General features: G+C 53.9%; 2 protein-coding genes and 1 long non-coding RNA gene across 6 annotated transcripts; 2 read left to right on the top strand and 1 right to left on the bottom strand.

Moving 5' to 3' along the window:
- The first annotated feature begins 52 nt into the window (after window positions 1-52).
- LOC144206415 (uncharacterized) lies at window positions 53-11796 on the top strand. Its single transcript, XR_013328353.1, has 2 exons — window positions 53-594; window positions 11528-11796. It is a non-coding gene; the product is annotated as an uncharacterized LOC144206415 (long non-coding RNA).
- Window positions 1183-12035, bottom strand: LOC144206414 (otoferlin-like). Its single transcript, XM_077731394.1, has 42 exons — window positions 11401-12035; window positions 10941-11010; window positions 10748-10874; window positions 10640-10694; window positions 10438-10569; window positions 10265-10327; window positions 10104-10188; window positions 9841-10000; window positions 9586-9772; window positions 9293-9479; window positions 8999-9222; window positions 8821-8929; window positions 8585-8756; window positions 8377-8497; window positions 8168-8268; window positions 7990-8080; window positions 7788-7904; window positions 7477-7629; window positions 7188-7392; window positions 6995-7119; window positions 6802-6936; window positions 5917-6078; window positions 5721-5840; window positions 5438-5599; window positions 5198-5360; window positions 4888-4961; window positions 4781-4807; window positions 4586-4708; window positions 4443-4515; window positions 4269-4360; window positions 4035-4175; window positions 3841-3966; window positions 3592-3719; window positions 3345-3515; window positions 3100-3260; window positions 2881-3023; window positions 2720-2808; window positions 2475-2573; window positions 2167-2408; window positions 1894-2072; window positions 1715-1815; window positions 1183-1544 (listed from the first exon to the last, which is right to left on the bottom strand). Exons 2-42 carry the CDS (start codon window positions 10984-10986, stop codon window positions 1364-1366), a joined length of 5352 nt encoding a protein of 1783 aa, XP_077587520.1. The 5' UTR covers window positions 10987-11010; window positions 11401-12035; the 3' UTR covers window positions 1183-1363.
- An 826-nt stretch (window positions 12036-12861) lies between these two features.
- LOC144206413 (uncharacterized) lies at window positions 12862-17893 on the top strand. Of its 4 annotated transcripts, none has more exons than XM_077731392.1 (14): window positions 12862-13254; window positions 13770-13844; window positions 13913-14076; window positions 14173-14275; window positions 14413-14532; window positions 14738-15111; window positions 15228-15355; window positions 15459-15655; window positions 15736-15901; window positions 15979-16147; window positions 16414-16518; window positions 16801-16851; window positions 16940-17147; window positions 17257-17893. In XM_077731392.1, exons 1-14 carry the CDS (start codon window positions 13035-13037, stop codon window positions 17265-17267), a joined length of 2091 nt encoding a protein of 696 aa, XP_077587518.1. In that variant the 5' UTR covers window positions 12862-13034; the 3' UTR covers window positions 17268-17893. The 4 variants fall into 4 exon arrangements, with proteins under 4 accessions (XP_077587518.1, XP_077587517.1, XP_077587519.1 ...); XM_077731391.1 differs by having other exon boundaries at window positions 14714-15111; window positions 17260-17893; XM_077731389.1 differs by having other exon boundaries at window positions 12863-13254; window positions 14714-15111.
- Window positions 17894-17903: the final 10 nt, after the last annotated feature.

The raw sequence follows: 17903 nt of genomic DNA, 5'->3' as shown, positions 1-17903 counted from the left end.
CCAAGGTATCCACAGCTTCAAGATGGCTTTAGACTGTTAGCATCCGGCTCAATGAGTAGAGTGCCCGCTCACCATGCCAAAGGTGGTGGGTTCGAAACCTGCATCCCAGTCGGGAATCATTTTTCCCCCCTTCAATAGAAACAACCATGTCTAGTCAAGACCTTCCAACAATCACTAGGTCGAGTGTGGCCACTTCATGGCCTAGAGGTTCGCTCCCCCGACTGCCATCCGGGTAGCTGGGGTTCAAATCCCAGTGATTTGATATACAGGCGTAGGATCCCATAAGACTAGGCTTTCATTTCAAACTATTATATAAAAAAAAGGTCGAGGGCATTCTCTGAAATAACGTCAAACTGACGACCCGGAAGTGAAACGGATCTGAAAAGAATATGGAAAAAAACGTTTTTCTTGAACTGTATGCTTTGCTTTGTTTGTGAACCTCCTTTCTATTGTAAACGCACGACCTAAACGGCCTCATTTGGGTCAGCTTCAACCAAAACACGTTTGTCAAAGGACACGAACACAAGTCCACCAAGAAGTTGTTGTTTTCGACGGGGGCGCATTTTTGTGTACCGGACGCATGTCGCCGAAAAGGTAAGAAATGCTCCCGTTTTCTACATTGCAAGCTTCTCTAAAGATATCGTTTCACTTGCAGTTAAAATATCTCCAAATTGAATTGCCTTTAGTGTTTTTTTAATCCTTCCTAAGATCGCGTACAAGGACGTAAAAGAAGAAGGCTCAATGATGACTTTTCCAATTCGAAATTTCTTTAGAGACCATTTGTCCTAAAACGAATATCCTAATTGTGGAAAGTCACTCTGCATTAATATTGGTGAAATCTGACGATTTGATTCATTTATTTATTTTTGGTAATGCCCATGTATAGTAAGGCTTTTATTTCTTAAAAACGACATAGTATAGTCAAGCTTTCTTTTCGTAAAAAAAAACGATATTAGTCATGCAGCGGAAGTAAACACGTGACGTGAACCGCATCATATCATTGGCTGGACACAGTGTTCGTCCTATCCGTTTGTTGTCGCTTGTCAATGACAGAGGCTGGCTGCCTGCCTGCCACTCTCTGAATTTCCTTGCAAAATGGCAAATATGTCATGCTCATTTACTACAAGATGAATTAGAAAGCCTTATTATACATTTACATGTTTTATTGACAAAAGTCCAAAATCATACAATATCATGCATTCTGGCTTTTTTCCTAGTGCGTAAAAACAGCATTTAAGTGACAAAAAAGTGAATTCCAAATCCAAACCAAACCTTTAAAGAGGCGCAATCAAAACGGGGGACTTTTGGACGTTTTTTTTTTCCAAGTCGACCACCGTAAAGCGGAGAATAAGGTCGGACGGCTTCAGGCTCCCAGCATCTTCTTCACCATGTAGCCGGGCATGTTGTAGAGGAAGAGAGCCAAGATGGCGAGGATCAACAGGGCGCAAACTATCTTGATGGTCAGCCAGCGGTACTGATCGCAGACAAGGTGCTTGGCCGCCTTCAGCGGGATGAGGAACCACAGCAGAGCGATGTCGGGACGACTGGAGGGAAAAGCAAGGAGTAGCACTTTAGCCTTAGCCTAAGCTTAACCTTAGCTTCCTTCCCAGCGTCCCCGTTGGAATTGAGTCAGGAAGGAAGGAAGGAAGGAAGGAAGGAAGGAAGGAAGGAAGGAAGGAAGGAAGGAAGGAAGGAGCCTCTGCTTTTTCCCTACTTGGGTTTCTCCAGAGGTTCGGGCTCGTTGCGACCTTCCCCCGCCGGGCATTTTTCCGCCTCCTCGCCCGTCAGGAGATGAAGCTCCGCCTCCACCTTGCCCTGCAGAGAGCGTGGCAAAATGGAGAGCCGAGCCGACGACGACGGGGCGCCGGAGCAGGCCGGGCGGGCTGAACCTACGGTCAGCTCCAATTCGTCCTCCTCGTTGCGGGCCACGAAAGGCCACCAGCCCTTGATCCTCTTCTGCTTGAAGATGGAGACCACGGGCACCTGGGCCTCCTCGGTGGCCATCTCCAGGGTGCACTGCTTGGCCGTCTTGGCGCCGCGCGGGAAGCGGTTCAGGTCCAGCTCCATGGCGCCTGAAAAAGGACCAGCCTTTCTTATGGCGTCCATTCCACGGAGCGCTCTGTCCTTGTCCTCGGCCTCGTCCTCGGCCTCGGCCTTTGCCCTCACCTAAGAAGTCGTCGGCGGAAAAGTGGTCGGCGTCCCACACTTGCAGGTTGAGGCGGGCCGGGATCTTGTACTCGGTCTCGTCCCAGGCGAACATGGACTCCTTCTTGGAGATGACGATCTTCTCCTCGGCCATCAGGTAGTCGAAGGGGTAGACGAAGCGCCAGTTGAAGTTGCCCTCGCCGGTGATGGAGTGGTAGTGGACGTCCGTGTCCTGCTTGTCCTCCTGCTGGCCTTTCAGCCAACTGGGAGGGAGGAGCCAGTCAGCCAGCCGTCAAAAGAGGGCCCGCCTTGGACCGAGCCGGACTCACCCCCTGACGAAAATGTCGCTGGATTTCTCCCCGGTGAAGATGTCGTCGTCCTCCAGCACCACCTCGTCCGTGTTCCAGATGATGACCCTCAGCTCAAACCTGGAGGGGAAAGGACGAAATGACGGGGCCAGTCTACAAAACAACAACTGTGAAAATGAAGCACTTTGAGCCATTTTGGAGGGACTTTCACTGCCGATTTCAGAAATGCTTCTGTGACATGACGGTAAAAGTCAGGGCCGGCCTACTTCTTTGGTTTCCGGGGTGAAATGTCGAGGGCGGGACCGGGTGCCGTGGTGTCCTTGGGGAACATGTCCACCCACATCTCAATCCTGCCCTGCCAAACAAAGTCCGCGGTGACGAGACGCCGCCCGCGCCGAGCGAGCGAGCGATCGGCCGGCAGGCGCACCTGTTCGATTCCCGGCTTGTCCGGGTGCAGCAGCGGGCGGTTCTCCACGTGCTCGGGTACCAGTTTGCAGCCCACCCGCGGAATTTCCTCCCAGTGCTTGAGCACGCTGAGCGCCAGGTGCTCGTTGGTTGGCTTCTTCAGTCCTGAAGAGAGCGCAAACGGGCGGGCGCCATTGCACCACCGCTCTGACGGACGGCGGCGGAAGTCTGCCCGTCTCACCGTTTTCATCCTCCGTCTCGGTGGGCGCCATGAAGACCCGCTTCTCCACCTTGACTCGCCCGCCGGGGCCGTAGTGAGGCCCGTCCAGTTTGCCGTCCTTGCACAGCTTGGCCAGGATCTGCGTGGGCTTCATGGGGTCCCGCCAGATGTTGTAACCGTGCCTGCGAAGGGGCACAAAATGGGCACAAAAAATGGGGCACCCACACAAATGGGCACAAATGGGGCACCCGCTCCCATTTGCTCACGTGCTGTAGCTGCCCGAGATGCCGCAGGTGGCCCGGTGCTTGCTGTAGAAGCGGCTCTCCAGGTCCACCTTGGTCTCGCCGATCAGGTCGTCGGTGCCCACCAGGTCCCAGTCGTAGATGGACACGGTGAGGGTGGAGTCCGTGGGGAACGTGGCCTCGATGTCAAACGATCTGAGAGAGGGCGGAGGGCTCCGTGACAAAAGCTATTCCGGGAAGAAGCCCCGCCCACGTCCGTTTTGCTCCTCACTTTCCAAACAGCGGGTTGAGCTGCTTGGAGATGTAGTTCTCCTTGTCCTTCACCTCATTCCTGCCCAGCCGGATGGCCACGTACGGGTCGGCCTTGCCGTTGATGTCCGCCGGGTGGAGATCCGTGGCCTGCCGCCGCCGCCGCCGCCGGAAAGAAAAGAGAAAGAAAACCGAAAAAAAACGGACGTTTTGGCCGTTCCCCGACGAGTGGTCACGCCTCTGACCCCCTGGCCACGCCCCCCAGGCTTACCCGGACCACGTAGACTCGCACCAAGACGTTGATGGGCTCGTTGTGCGGGATGTTCTGGAACATCCCGGTGGCCGAGTCAAAGTCTCTGGGCGGCTCGTCGGACATTTTGTACATGCACAGCGAGCCCTTTGGGTGGAATATACAAGGGGGGAATTGAAATTGAGTTGTAGCTCTTGAAAGCTCCTCGTGTTCACCTTGAATTTTCCCACAATCCGGTCTTCGTCCGAGCCGTTGTGGTCGTCGTCTTCGCCGCCGCCTTTGCCCCGGAAAAGGTTGAAACTGTGGACCCAGTCTTCAAAGTTGTCAAAGTCGCCCTCTAGCTCTTTGGGGTACAGCTAGGATTTCAGATCATTCATCGGTCAAAAGACGCAAAAGTCAGCCCTAGTTCCGAGGACGCCGCCGCCGCCGCCACCGCCGCCGCCGCTCACTTTGAGCTCCTCCAGCTTGGCCTTTTTCTTCCAGGGCGGCTCGGCGTGGGCGCCCTTCTTCTTGTCCTTTTTGCCTTTGCCCCTCTTGCCGCCTTTTCACGGGAGACAAGTCGGCGGGGTTGAAGAGGAGCCAGTCAAAAGGGAGGGTCGGCCTCTGTTTGTACGTTTTTGTACCTGCACCATCCGCCAGGTCCACGTCCTCTCTGTCCTCCGAATCCGACAGCGTCCCCTCTTGAGCTTTGAGCGCCTGCCACAATGACCTTTTAGCGCATACGGACGGACGGAGGTGAGCAAATACAGGAGGGAGAAGGGGCTACCTCCGCCAGCGTCTCCACCGAGGCAAAATATTTGGACCACCAGTCCAGCGTGCTCTGGTCCGGGCCGTCGTCCTCCGTCTCCGTCTGCCTCTTCTTCTTGCGGCCTTTGTCGTCGTCGTCGTCCTTGTCGGAAAGGCCCGCGTTTAGCCGCGGCGTACGTTTGCTGGCCGCCCTTTTCGCGTCTGGCCCACTCACCTCCACTTTGACCACGGCGTCGGAGCACTGAGCGGAGAGACACCCGACCGGACACATTGAGCAATAAACCAATTGGAAGTAGCGTCCGTGGCAAGATGAAAACTCACCGAGTCCAATTTGACCACCGTGTCCATCTTCTTAAAATTGGGCTCGGCTTCCAGGCTGACCACCACCATTTCCTCTGAAAGACAATGCAAAGTCGTACTCCAAATTCCAATTCTTTTGGAATGGAGCCCGTCATTCATTGGCGAGGCTACGCAGACAAGAAATTGGGACGTTCAAACGGAGAAATTTGCCTGTTTGGAGCCAATTTAGCTCAAGTTAACGAGGGAACACGTTGCCGTCTTGTAGCCTCTTCAATAAAAGGATTGGTATTGGATTGCTATCTGTCCGCCAGCGCCTGGCAAAAGAGGTCACCTGCGCCGGAGCAGTTGTCGACGCGCCGCTCGCCGGCCCGGTAGATGAACTTTCTTAGGCTGGCCACGGCGTTGGAGCCCACCAGCGTGTAGCGGCCAAACGCCCTGCAGTCCACCACGCGGATGTTGAGGGGCGGGTGGAGCAGTTCGTTCTCTGGCAGATCCTGACGAGGATGAGAAAAGCAATGGAGTCACGCCAGCGCAATGCGTCCGTCCGCCGTCCGTCCGTCTCAGTCCGTACCACTTCGAAAGACTTGACGAGCGTGCTGAAATTGGGGTTCTTCTTGTAGTTGGGGATGAGGGCCGACTGAACCCCCTTGCCCGCGCACTCCACGTCCACGCGGGGACGGTCCACCTGGGCCAAGTTCACCCTCTTCAGGTCCCGCAAGCCCCAAAATAAAACCTGGCCAACGGAGACGACTTGGTGTGAGCCACATAGTCTCCCTCCCACAAACTCCATCCACTTTGGCGACTATTGTCTCCCTCCCACAAACTCCATCCACACTATCGACTCGGGCGACCACCTCGATCCTGTACTTGCTGAGAAGCGGTCGGATTCCCAGGGGGACCGGGAGCAGCGGCCCGCGCTCCATTTCCGCCGGACCGTCCACGGGGGGGAGGTCCGCTTTGCCGTTGGGGCCGATCTGAGCAAATTGAAAAAAAAACATGGAAAAATGGCGGCCGGCGATGGACTTTTCCGTCCCCCTCTTATCCAACAACCTGCAGCAACTCAAAGGCGGCCAACATCTCTCCCGCCGTGCCGTTGCCTCGGTAGATCTGGTAGTACTCCAGCTGGGGGGGGAAGCGGGGCGGGCCGTAGTGCTCCTCCGCCATCTTGACCACGGGCTTGGCGAAGGTTCTGCCCATAAAGTCTGCTTTGCCCTGTCCAAAAATAATAATAAAGGACATCGCCCACTTCTTCTAGGGACATTTTGTCTACGGTGGAACGTTACAAGCTCACGTGCTCGACATTCTTACTCCCCCCCCCCCCCCCCCCCAAAAAAAAAAAAACCAACATGTGCAAAGTTACGGCAAGTCGACTTTTTGAATCCCTCAGTGGCGGTTTCGCCGACACCACGTGAAATTTGGTTATTGACAGAGCCAAGCCGCGGCGGACATTTTGCACTCCCGCCGATGGGCCCAAACATGGCTGGAGTGGCGCACGTTTGGCGACGTGGTCGACGTGCCGTAACCATCCAACCAATGATAACCAATGGACTGCAAAACAGTTTGGACAGCGCCTAGACATTGGGACGGACGGAACTTCTCTCTTGCAGTCAGTGGTTACAAGGATTCCCATCGGCTGAAAAAAAAAAAGCCCAAAACAAAAGCAAAAGAAAACAATTTGGGGCAAAAGGAATGCAAGAGGCACAAGTGGGCCGTGGCTGCCTTCCGCTTTTGTGCCTCGGGCGTGCCTTTTGTCCAAAAACACATTGAATGGAGTGTCACACGCACGCTCTACTTATCCAAAAGGAGGCGTGGCCAACAATGGCGTTATTGTCGGAAAGCACGGGTGAAAAGCGGCAAAAGTCAGCAAAGGGCCGGCCGACCCAGATGATTGTGCCGGCTCAAAACAAACCAAAGAGAAAAAAAAGGGGCTCTCACCACCGTGTCTTGATCGTAGAGCTCGATGACGATGATGGGCGGGTCGTCCCGCAGTTCGCCCGCCTCCCCAAACAGCTCCACGTTTTCAAAGAGCAGCAGCTGATCCCACGTGGGGCAAAGCGTCTCGGGCAGGACCTGCACGTCGGGTCGGGTCGGGTCCAGCACACGCTACATCTCCCCCGACGTGACTCACCTCCGTCACTTGAGTCTGCGTGGAGAAGAAGACCCGGGCGAAGGGATCGGAAAGCCCCGTGCTGTCGGCGGCAAACAGGCCGCGCCCCTGATACACGTGGACCCTCAGCTGGAAAATCTGCTTCACTGCACCCACGAGCACAAGCGTGTACGCTCCGGGCGTTTGGGAACAGAGGCCACGGCGTCCTTCCTACTGGTGTAAGTCAGGCTGACGGGCGGCGAGAAGGGCGAGAAGGGCGAGGAGGAGGCGCCTTCCCCCGACAGACGGTTCTCCTCGAAGCCGTTGGGGAGTCCCCACAGGTAGTCTTTGCGTTGGCGTTTCAGGCCCAACCACATGTAGATCTCGATCTTGGACTGCACCGTCCAGCCGGCGGGGCCCAAGCCGCGCTTGCCGGGAATCTGACATTTCATGCATGAAATATATCATGGAGTCTGGCTTTCCGTTGAGCAAATGTCTCGATTCCATCGGAAAAGGGGAGTCACCCGGAGGAAGATGGTTTGGACTTTGCCGCAGTCCTTCCCTCGCTCCTCCTCCACGGCCGAGTGCAAGATGTCTTTGGAAGGCACCCGGGCGTAAGCCACGCGTTTCCCGTTGCTGATCATCCACACAAAGACGTCCGGTACGCCGTGTTGAGGCTGCGTGGGAAAAGGAAGGGAAAAGGAAGGGAAAAGGAAGGGCCTAGGTCAGGGAACCACACACACACATTCATCCCACCGTGGGCTGCGGCTTTTCATTCCAACCAAACGAGGGGAGATCTTCCACCCCCCCCCCCCCTCCCCCCCTCCCGTCTTACTTCGTCGGCCAGGAAGCGCAGCTTGTGGAGAAATTGCTGCGTGAGCTTGAGCTTCTCTTTCACCGTGCTCTTCTTCACCTGCGAGCGCATGGCTCGGGCTTGCTGGCCCACGGCTTCCTGCAAATTGAGCGGATCAGTCAGGCCCCCCCTCCCCGCGTGTCCCGTGCCTTTCCTCCAGCGGGCCGCATTTGGACAACAGTACCACTTCGGACATGCACAGCTTGAGGCGCTCACGGTCCAGTTTGGTTTTGCCGGACAGGTTCTGGTCCGTGTTGGCCAACACCAGAAACTGACTGCAAAGAAGCAACAAGAAAAAAAAATGCTAAAATCCATTCTTGCTTGATGATTTCCTTTTTCGTTTTTCATTTTTTCTTTTGGACCCGCATCTGTGGCTCAGCTCCTCCAAGACGCCCCTCAGCCTGCGTTCGGGATAGGCCTTTTCCGTCTTGATGATCTCCTGCACGTCGTTCAGACCTTCCTCCTGACGGGAAAAGAAAAAAACATCTCCCGGATGAGGGCCGTCTTTGGAAGTCGTGCTAGTGGCTCAAATTCAATGTGGCGCCGTCACAGCGTCAGTCGGAACACTTACCAGTTTGTCGGCCATGTTGTCCATGATGTTGGCGTTGTAGAGCCTCCGCCGCTGGTCCTGCCACCAACTCTTCACGTAAATGCACGGCTTGCGCTCAAAGTACGGCAGGTGGAAGTAGTTTCTGCCGGGGGGGGGGGGGGGCGAGGCTCAAAATGAGAACGCCGTCACGGCCGGCGACGGCGGACCGAATGGACGGACGGCGACCCACCGGTCGGTGACCACGGGCCTGACGGGCGGAGTGGTCGCCACGGAGGGCGGGTCGCCGTCCATTTCGTCCTCGCTGGAGTCCCCGACGAGTTGCGTCTGGTCTCCGCCGTGGGATTTCTTCTCGGCCGCCGCTTTGGGCCGGGGGGCGCCGTCCGTCTCGTCGCCGTAGTAACCTCCGGGGTGACAGCCCGTGCTCTCAATCTGAACGGCTGACTAAAGCCACGGAGGGGTGAGTACCTATGGTGACCTCAAAGTGGACGGCCTTGTCTCCGATCTTCCTGTCGATCATGGTGGCCTCCAGGAAGGAGGCAAAGAGGAAGAACTCTTCCATTTTCCCAGTGGCGTTCTGTCAGAAAAAGAAGAAGTGTCTGGGCCCAGTGCACTTGGATCACAGAGCGCCAGCGGATAAAAGCACCTCCGAGATGTTGGGGATGCTCTCCAGCTGCACCTCGGTGGAGCTGGAGGTGTCGGGCGACGACGGCTCCAAGATCTCCACGGCCAGGCTGATGAGCAGGCGCGCCCGGAAGGACACGCCCTCGCCCAGGCCTTCGTTCAGCTCCTGGTACTCGTCCATCAGCGCGTAGGTGCGGGTGGAGCCGTACGTGTTGACCCAGGCGGGGCCCAGGGTGGGCAGGAAGCCTGGACGGAGGAGCCAAAAGAGAATTGGGACTCCTCGGGCTCACGGGAAGGAGGCTTTTCCCGCACTGACCTTTGTCGCCGTCGTTGGAGATCTTCCTCAGGTCCAGGAAGTGCGTCCCCAGGGCCACGTCGTTGACTTTGTCCGAGTCTCGGATCTGGATCTTCATGCGCTTGCACAGAGGCGGGAACATCTCGGTGAAGACGATCTGCTCGTTCCAGATGGGATCGTAGCAGCTCTTCTGGACCGACGTCTTACCCTGGAGGGATTTCACACACGCATTTCGTCTCTTTTCCGTAGTTAACTCAAAGAGTGTGTCGGTACAGGAGAATTTGGTCTTTTTTTTCCTTCTCTCCACTGAATACCTTCTGGCCGGCAAAGTGCACTTGCACGTAGGGGTCCACCAGGTCTTTGTTCTCCCCGATGAAGGCCTTCTTGACGTTAGCCATGAGGCTGGCGTTCATCCTCGGCAGTCCCTCGGCCCGGTACACCTTCAGGTAGTAGCGGGCCCACTGCCGCTCGGCCGGGACCCCGTCCGGAATCAACAGGTTGCTGTTGGGAGGGGGGGGGGGGGGGGGGTGTCGAGGGGCTGCCAATTGCGTCCGTCCGGTCAAGCTCACCCTTCGATGTCGTCGTCGTCCGACTCCCTGGGCTTGTGCGGGGTCTTGACGACGTCGCCCTTGGCCACCACGCTCACGTCGCACTTGACGTAACCCTTGCAGCCGGCCGTGATGTCGTCCGGGTCGGACAGCAGAGCCCATTTGTGGTTAAACTGGTGCTCTGAGAAGGGGAGGGACGGAAAGAAAGGAAAAAAAAGGACATTTTAAAAAAAAGCCCCAGTCATTCCAATAGAGATATCGCTAGGCTCTTATTTTTTGTCCACCTGGTTGGGAGTAAATGGTGCCCACGTCCATTTTGAAAGTCCCCACCAGCGTGCCACTTCGTAGCAGGTTTTTGGAGTGGATGACCTGTTGGGACAATCACCAGCCAGCCTTTTTTATAGAATAGACTGAGCCACTGGCAAAATGTCCAACCAGCACTTACAGACAACTTGAGGATCTTGTCAAACATCACATCCGGAGGGACGTGGAAATCAAACACAAAATACTGAAAATCAAATACACAATGTTAGCATTCATCATCATCATTTTAGTAGCACACATTCAAAAAGTAGATAGTATATATATATATATACTTCATTAGAAGAAGGGACCGACCTCATTGTAATAGGGACAATTGGTGGACTCCTTCATGGACGTGTACTTCTTGTCTTCCCCGATTTCCACGCACACCATGGGATCCATGTTGAGCCCCACCAGCTGCCGAGCCTCGATCACGCTCACGCTCACCTGGCCAATAGTCCCACGTGAGCCGTGGCGGTCCCGGAAAAGGACGCGGCGGCGCCACCCCGGGACTCACTTGGTAATCCACGGGACGTCCGGAGCTGGGCTCCATCTTGATGTCCGGTTTGGACCTGTCGGAAGAGCAAAGGTCGTCCACAGACGCCGGCCAGGCGGGCCCTCTCACCTCTTGTTGGACACGTTGGTGGTGACGGCCGTGACCGAGGCCAGAGACACGGCGTCCGGGTCGAAGCGTCCTCCGGCCGAGCCGGCCTGGCGCTCCGGGTTCTGCGTCTCCAGGACGGCGGGCTCATCTGAGCGCAAACAAAAGCAAAGAGTCGGCGGCTGATTGGGTTTGGGTCGGGGGCGGCCGTACGTACCTCCGTTTTTGTCGTGCTTGTGTCCACGCTGCTTGGCGCGCTTCATCTTTCAAACGCTGCAATTTTCCTACTTTGAAAGGCAAAAGAAGAAGCCGTCACAAAAGAGTCAAATGATTCACTTCAAAAGAGTCGACAATTTGATTAGGTCAGGTTTTTTTTGGAAACCGATAATCAATCAATCAGTAATTGATAGGACAATCTGGAAAGCCCCAAATGTTCCCATTTTAAATGTCAACGCTCCAGTGTGGCCAGAACAAGACCGCTAAATTATTCAAATGAGGGTGATTAGCACAGGGGATCCATTTCCCAGGCCATTTGGCAAAAAAAAAACAAAAAAACAGGACTAAATATACGATGAATCCATTTGCACTTTGCAAACAATTTGAATGCGACTCCACTCCGACCTCCCAAAATCCATATTGAGCGAGCACGTCCGAATGCGCGGCCAGACAATACGTACCGGTTGATGCGGTGGCGCTTGGGAGGCTTTTGGCGTCCGTCCGTCCGTCCGTACCGGGCTTTTCCCGCTGGAGACTGAAATCAAATTCAGAAGAAAAAAGTGGCCATTTTTGTTCCCTTTTTGACAGCCCGCGATCCACAATCCAAATGAGCCGGACGACGGCGCTCGGCGCGATGTGATACGCACGCCATCAATGCTGCATGAGCGGCGAACTCGACACGGGTAACTATAACTTGGCCCCGGACGGCGGACCAATGGGAGCGCGCCCGGCGGACAAAAGATGACCGGTCGTCCAAATCATCTCCAATAATATCAAGTATCCTGTATTTTGTGTCCTCGGCGTTTCTGAAATAAGACAAATATTTAGTAAATAAACACCGACCATTTGAACGGAAATGACGTCGTCTTTTTTGTCGGCTTATTCCGATGGAACAAAATGAAAAATGCATCAAGAAATCATTCAAGACTTTAGAAGTCTAGAAAAAAATGCAATGTAAAAGTGCATTGCAACTTTAAAACCACTACTATGATATTGAATTTTCTTATGGATAAAAAGGAGGCAAAAAAAAGAGTCATCTTTTTTTTGTTCGTGAAATACAAAGCATTATTTTCAACATATTGAAAATAAAAAAGAATGTAAAGTGTCTCTATGAAATCCACAATGGCAGCCGTTAGAAGTCCTCAGCTCATCAATTAAACACACACGGGTTGCGTCTTAAGTTGCCAAAGTGTCCGATGAAACCATCGCTGTCAATTATTCACACTCACTCACTCACTCACTCACTCACTCACACACACACACACACAAAAACAAAAGCAATTTTGGTTATTATTGTCTTTACGGCAATGACACAAAGTGGAAACCATTGTATTTTTTGGCTGCTCCCGAATGCAAAATGTCCATATCTCCTAATGATGCTAAAGATGGGCCACTTGACGGACAGATCCGCTTTTGTGGGCGTCCCCCCCCCCCTCAAAAACTGTTGAAAGACTGCACGCTTAATCACTTGGTGAAGTGAAGTTTGCTGTCATCCAAAGCATCCGCCACGCTACTCTTGAACAAGTGTTTTCACAACCCAATAAATGGCACAAATAAATTAAACAAATATATATATATTCTTTTTAAACCTTACAGTGAGACACCTGACACTAAGGTGGGGGGGGCGGGGGTGTCAAGAAAAAATAATCCTAAAGCATTTCAAATTTCATAAGAATCTGAATGGTAATTGCCCCATCATGTATGAAAAGACCTAAGAAATGAAGAAAAATGTCAATGTCACTTGAAATCAAAGTGCAGTTGTTTACGCCGCTCCGAGACGGCCATATTTCTCCATTTGGGTCGACCCGTTAAACCCGGTCTTCCACCGCGTCTTTTGGCCACGTCAGCCGAGCGGCCGACGTGGCCGTCGTCACGGCAACGGCGATGACGTCGCAATAGAGGGGGAACGCCGCATCCCCGTGGCCGCCCCCCCCGTGATTAAAGTGACATCGCCTCGTCCTGGCTCGCCAAAAGTAAAGCGGAGCAGCACGCCGGGGACCAAGAAAGCCTTTTTATAGACTTGCTACAACGCGGCTACAACGCGGTTACGGCGAGGCTACGGCAGCAAGAAGAGGCGCTCTGTTTTGGCCCGCAAATGGCCGAACAGCTGATGCGGGGAGGCAGCGGCCGAGCCCCGGGCTTCTTCTCTTACAAATTCAAAAGGGAGGAGGAGGAGGAGGAGGACCAGGAGGAGGCGCGTGGTGCTAGAACTAGCATCCCAACGGCAGACTTCATAGCCAGAATGTCCGTGACCAAGACGGTCAGCTCTGCGCGCCAGGCGCCGCCGCCGCCCAGGAGGACCACGCCACGAGAAGGTGAGACCAAACCAGGAGGATTTTCACCTGCGCATTCCGTAGAAACCAAAACAACAACAACAACAACAAGTTTGTACGAGCGCGTTAGCGCTGGCCCCGGGCTTTTCTCGCTCTTTACTGACGCTCCATCACGGGAGAGATCTCCTGCGTCATGACACGCACGCAAAGTCAAGCCGGCGGACGCCAGACCACCGTGGGCCTTTTCAACTGACAGCTAATCTACGTGCTCGGGATCCAGTTTGGCTCCCCGTTTAGGGATGGGGTTTGGGTCCTGTTAGCTTTCTGCTTAGACCATTGATTTGGTTGAGGAGTGGCCAACTACGTACGCTCCTCCGTGGATCCACCAACAGCGGGATGACAGTTAGTGATTGGTTGGACTTTGCTCCGAAGAAGTCAGAAATGTCACAGGACACACAAGATTCACTTGAATGTTTCTTTCCAGGCCCACTTTAAAGCATTTCAAATGAGGATTCAGGGCTAAACAAAGGGAAACCTTGTCTCTGTGTCTGTTATAGCGGGCAGCGGAACAAACGTGGACGAGAGGCTCAAGGCGGCCCGGGAAAGGAGAGAGGAGCAACAGAGATTACTGGGTATGTGGGTGATTACTCCCAAAACGGCCATTCCGTGAGTGACGGGCTGCCTTTTCCTCCATTGAAAGCCTCGCGAGTTCACAACAGATTTGAACGGGAACGGCGGGCCAAGCTTCACTACGAGCAGCAGCTCCAGGAGCGCCAGAAGAAACTGCACGAGCACAGACTCAAAGAAGATCAGCGGCGTGCCGCCGTGGAGGAGAAAAGACGGCGCCATCTCAAGGAGGAGAAAGTCAGTTCCGAAACACCGAAACACCAAAACACACGGGGTTGAGCCTCCAAAAAAACAAAACACCAAAACACACGGGGCCGAACCTCCTTTTCTCAGGAACGGAACGAATGGGCCGTGCGGCGAAGCCAGGAGAAGGCTCAGAGAGTCCAACAGAAATGCGGGCAAAAGCCCAGCGCCAGGAAGCAGCCCCCCAAAAACGGTAAGGCCGGCTCCGACGTGAAAGCGGGCCTTCTCCAAAACTCTGCCCTGTCAAATTGCCGCTCGACTTTTCTCTCTCTGTCTCGGCTGGCCACGAGTAATGTTTAACTCCACGCGTCCGCTGCGCCCACGCCTTAGTTCCACGCCACGTAGCCCTGAGCCCGTGGGAGAAGAACCTGGTGAGTCGTCTACTAACCCCCACCAACTCTGTTTTGGCCCGGAGCAAGAACGGCGCCGGCCATCCGTCGGGAGAAGAAGGTAGCGACTGATGAACGCCACAGTCCATCGTAGGAAGGGCTAACTAACTCACTAACTAACTCACTTCTTTTGCGCTCTATGACCACTAACGCTTTTCTCGTGTCCTTCTCCTCATTGGCATTCCCATTCCATGCTCTCTTCTTCTTCTACCTTTGTCCAATGGCCACGGACGGCGGCTCAGTTGTTTCTATTTGTCGCCGTGCAGTTTCCTTTTACTCCTCCGCGAGCAGCGGCGCCCCGACCGGCAAGGCGCAGTTGGCGCGAGACCCCAGAGTCGACGTTCGGAAGCCCCAAATGAAGAACGCGCCGGTTCCGAGAGCCCTGACGCTCCCTACTCGGAAGACCCCCAGCCCCCCACCTCCACTCCAGAGAGGAGTGGAGAAGCAGAGAAGTGAGGTGGCGAGGCCCCAGAAAGCTCAGAGCCACAGAGCTCCGGTCCAGAGAGTGGAGAAGCAGAAAGGCCAAGTCCAGCAGAGACAGATGAAGAGAAGCCAGGAGAGGAGAGCTCCGACTCAGAGAGCGCAAGCACCACATTTGAGTCCCAGCGTCAGCCAAAGTAGAAGCGCCAACAACGTCAAGGTAAAACTAGGTCCTACTCACTTAAATATATATGCAGAAAATAGACAAACCGGCAAAGTGTGTCCTCAATTTGATCCGAAAAAATCTCTATTTCTGATCCCTTTTTTGTGGGATAGCCCAATGCCAAAACGCCATACAACGGGAACTGGAAGAGCCCCAACGTAGGACCAGATGAGCGTTCATCCCAGAAGAACAAAGTCTCCACTAAAATGAGCAGAACGTCGTCGACGCCCTCTCCCCAACGGTAGGTGACAACAAATGAGAAGACGCAATACCATTGAAGCAGAGAGTGTGCCATTCAATGTTCTGAAAACGAATGACCTGTTTTTTTTCCCTCCTTACAAAAGAGTTGAAAGAAGATCCAGCCGTCGACACTCCATCCCTCTTCAACTGGAGCTGGAGTCGGTTCCAGAGGAAGACGTCGTCCCCATTTGTAGCCCGTCGCCCGGCAACTCCAGGCCCGTCTTTCGAGACAAAATGGAGGACTCGCCCGAGGCTCCGCCCTCGGAGATAGAAATTGAAAGCAGAACTGCAGGGGACGGCAGTGAGTACGCTGGACCCGCATCAAATCATTCTTTTCTCTCCTCGGATGGAACACGACTGCGGTGGTTTTGTGTCTCCCAGGTCCCTCTACCACGCTTTGGCCGCCGGCCGAAGGCCCGCCCCCGCCCTCCGGTGGCACCACCGACCCAGAAGAGGCCTCTCGCTCCTTGGCCGAAAGAAGACGAGAAGCCAGACTGCTCGGGGAAGCGGAAGAGCGAAAGAGCTCGGAGGCCGCCGAGGCCCAAAGGTGAGCGGCGACCCAACGACCCCTCGCCCCACCGACCCGGGATCCATCGCCCGTCTCATCCGGGTTTTGGCATCCAGGCGATGCCACGAGGCGCTGGAAGGCCACGGGGCCGAGGAGCGAGCTCGGCAGCAGGCCCGGGCCCAATTCCTGATTGCAGAAAAGCAACGACGTGAGCAGGAGGAGATCAAGAAGGCGGAGGAGGAACGGGCTCGGGCCTTGCGGGAGGCAGCTCTTCTGCTAAAGCAGGTAGCTAGCGCCAACCTGGCTGACCTGCCACCCTGAACACCCCTTTGCCCTAATCTTACAACGTAGTACCGCGAACCCATTCAGGGGACCTCTCATATCTCGAAACACTTGACTCTAAGAGTCTTGAACGTGTGGCGACCCAAGTTGACGGACTTGGAGATGTTTTGCACTAACCTGTGATCTGAGGTCGAAGGTTAAGACCGGAGAGTTTCTGGTCACTGGGACACGTCGTCACTAAACTTTCCACCGCGCCGTGACGCCTGCAGAGGGAGGAGGAACAGGCCAGAGAACGGGAGAAGGCGGCCCGGCTGCAGCAGGAACGAGAGCTGTCGGCGCAGAAAGAAGAGGCCGAACGCCAAGTCAGGAAAAAGGTGGCTGGCGAGCAAATGCTTCAAAAGCACCAACGCATGAAATAGCGCTGCACAGCGGTCTCATACGGATGCCAAAAGCACGAATCCTCGTTCAAAGTTTGCTTTTTAAAGTACTACACTTTGACGAGATCCTCCTGAACAGCTTTTGTGCCGCACTTCAACCTGGCATCCTTAAATAATTCAACAAATTGTCTGTAAACACGGGCGCCTTCTGACTTGAAAAGCAGGATAAATGATTTCATGACGTAACGTCAACTCAAAGCACTTCTTTTGCCCCCGCAGCGACTGGAGGAGATCATGCGGCGGACCAGGAGAACAGTTTCTCCCGACACGGTAGGCCGAGCCCAGAGTCTTGTGACAGACAACATTGCAAGGCTTTGTCTCCGACTACCTCTCCTCTCTGACTCCCGAGCGACCGCAGAAATCGGCGACGGTGAGCATCTTAGCCAACGAGAACACCGAGCCTCCTGTGCGGGATGGCGCCAAGCCGCCGGGTTCCAGGCCCTCGCCGACGCTGACGGACGACAAAGGCAGCCACGATGACATGCTGCCCGTGGTGGCCTTCAAGGAGCGCAGGTCTCTTCGAACTCTCGGCGGCTTGGAAGACATTCAAACACATCAACGAGCAGGTGAGATCACGTGAAAAGCAAAACATTTCCTCTAATAACAATAAATCTAAACCAAGTCCTTATTTTTATATTTCCTCATTTATGGCCCACTGACATTGTCCATCCCCAGAAGTCATCTGAGCCGCAATGTCTCCGTCAAGGCCACGCAAGTCGCTAATTTACCGCGAGGACCAAGATTAACAGCCGTCCTCTTCAATGAGCCATTTTAAGGAAAATATCTTCACAGTTTCCATTCAGTTTCGATGCAACTTGATCAATTCGTCGCAGCTTTCTCTTCCCACATTTCACATAAGAGTCGTGGATAGTATTGTCACCTCTTGTGCACGTACAATCACAATCTAATCCTATCCTTGACATTCTTGACATTTGTTGAAGTGCTTTTTGTGCCGTTAGCATTCAAAGCTGCTGTAGTGCCAATATAGACACACCTTTAAAAGCTGCTAGAGAAAAGTGATTCCCAAAGACTTTTGAAAATGTTGAATAATACACGTATTTTGGCACAAATAGCGGTGGCTTTACTTATTATTAATCATAATAGTATGCAATTTTTCTTGACATAATAGCCTCAGCGTTTTTGTAATGTTTAGCATAAAGGTATTATTCATTTAAGGCTGACTGTAAAGTCAAACAGGTTTGCTGAAAGAAATCCCTTTCTATATTGTATCTCATATGATATTAATACCACTGCTTTACCATTGTTGGATCTTCAAATCAATAAAATATGCAAAGTCATCGTTCATGATCAACCGACCATTG

The sequence above is a fragment of the Stigmatopora nigra genome, chromosome 13 (genome assembly GCF_051989575.1).
Source record: "Stigmatopora nigra isolate UIUO_SnigA chromosome 13, RoL_Snig_1.1, whole genome shotgun sequence".
Classification (NCBI taxonomy): domain Eukaryota; kingdom Metazoa; phylum Chordata; class Actinopteri; order Syngnathiformes; family Syngnathidae; genus Stigmatopora; species Stigmatopora nigra.
This window is presented reverse-complemented; position numbering and strand designations above follow the sequence as displayed.

Coding starts and splice junctions, on each gene's coding strand:
- LOC144206414 (XM_077731394.1), bottom strand. CDS start 10,986: ATGAAGCGCGCCAAGCAGCGTGGACACAAGCACGACAAAAACGGAG. Junction 8,757..8,820: donor CCACTTTGAGGTCACCATAG/GTACTCACCCCT, acceptor GTCACCCCGGAG/GTTACTACGGCGACGAGACG. Junction 3,516..3,591: donor CTCAACCCGCTGTTTGGAAA/GTGAGGAGCAAA, acceptor GCCCTCTCTCAG/ATCGTTTGACATCGAGGCCA.
- LOC144206413 (XM_077731389.1), top strand. CDS start 13,035: ATGGCCGAACAGCTGATGCGGGGAGGCAGCGGCCGAGCCCCGGGCTTC. Junction 15,356..15,458: donor TCGACGCCCTCTCCCCAACG/GTAGGTGACAAC, acceptor TCCTTACAAAAG/AGTTGAAAGAAGATCCAGCC. Junction 16,519..16,800: donor AACGCCAAGTCAGGAAAAAG/GTGGCTGGCGAG, acceptor TTGCCCCCGCAG/CGACTGGAGGAGATCATGCG.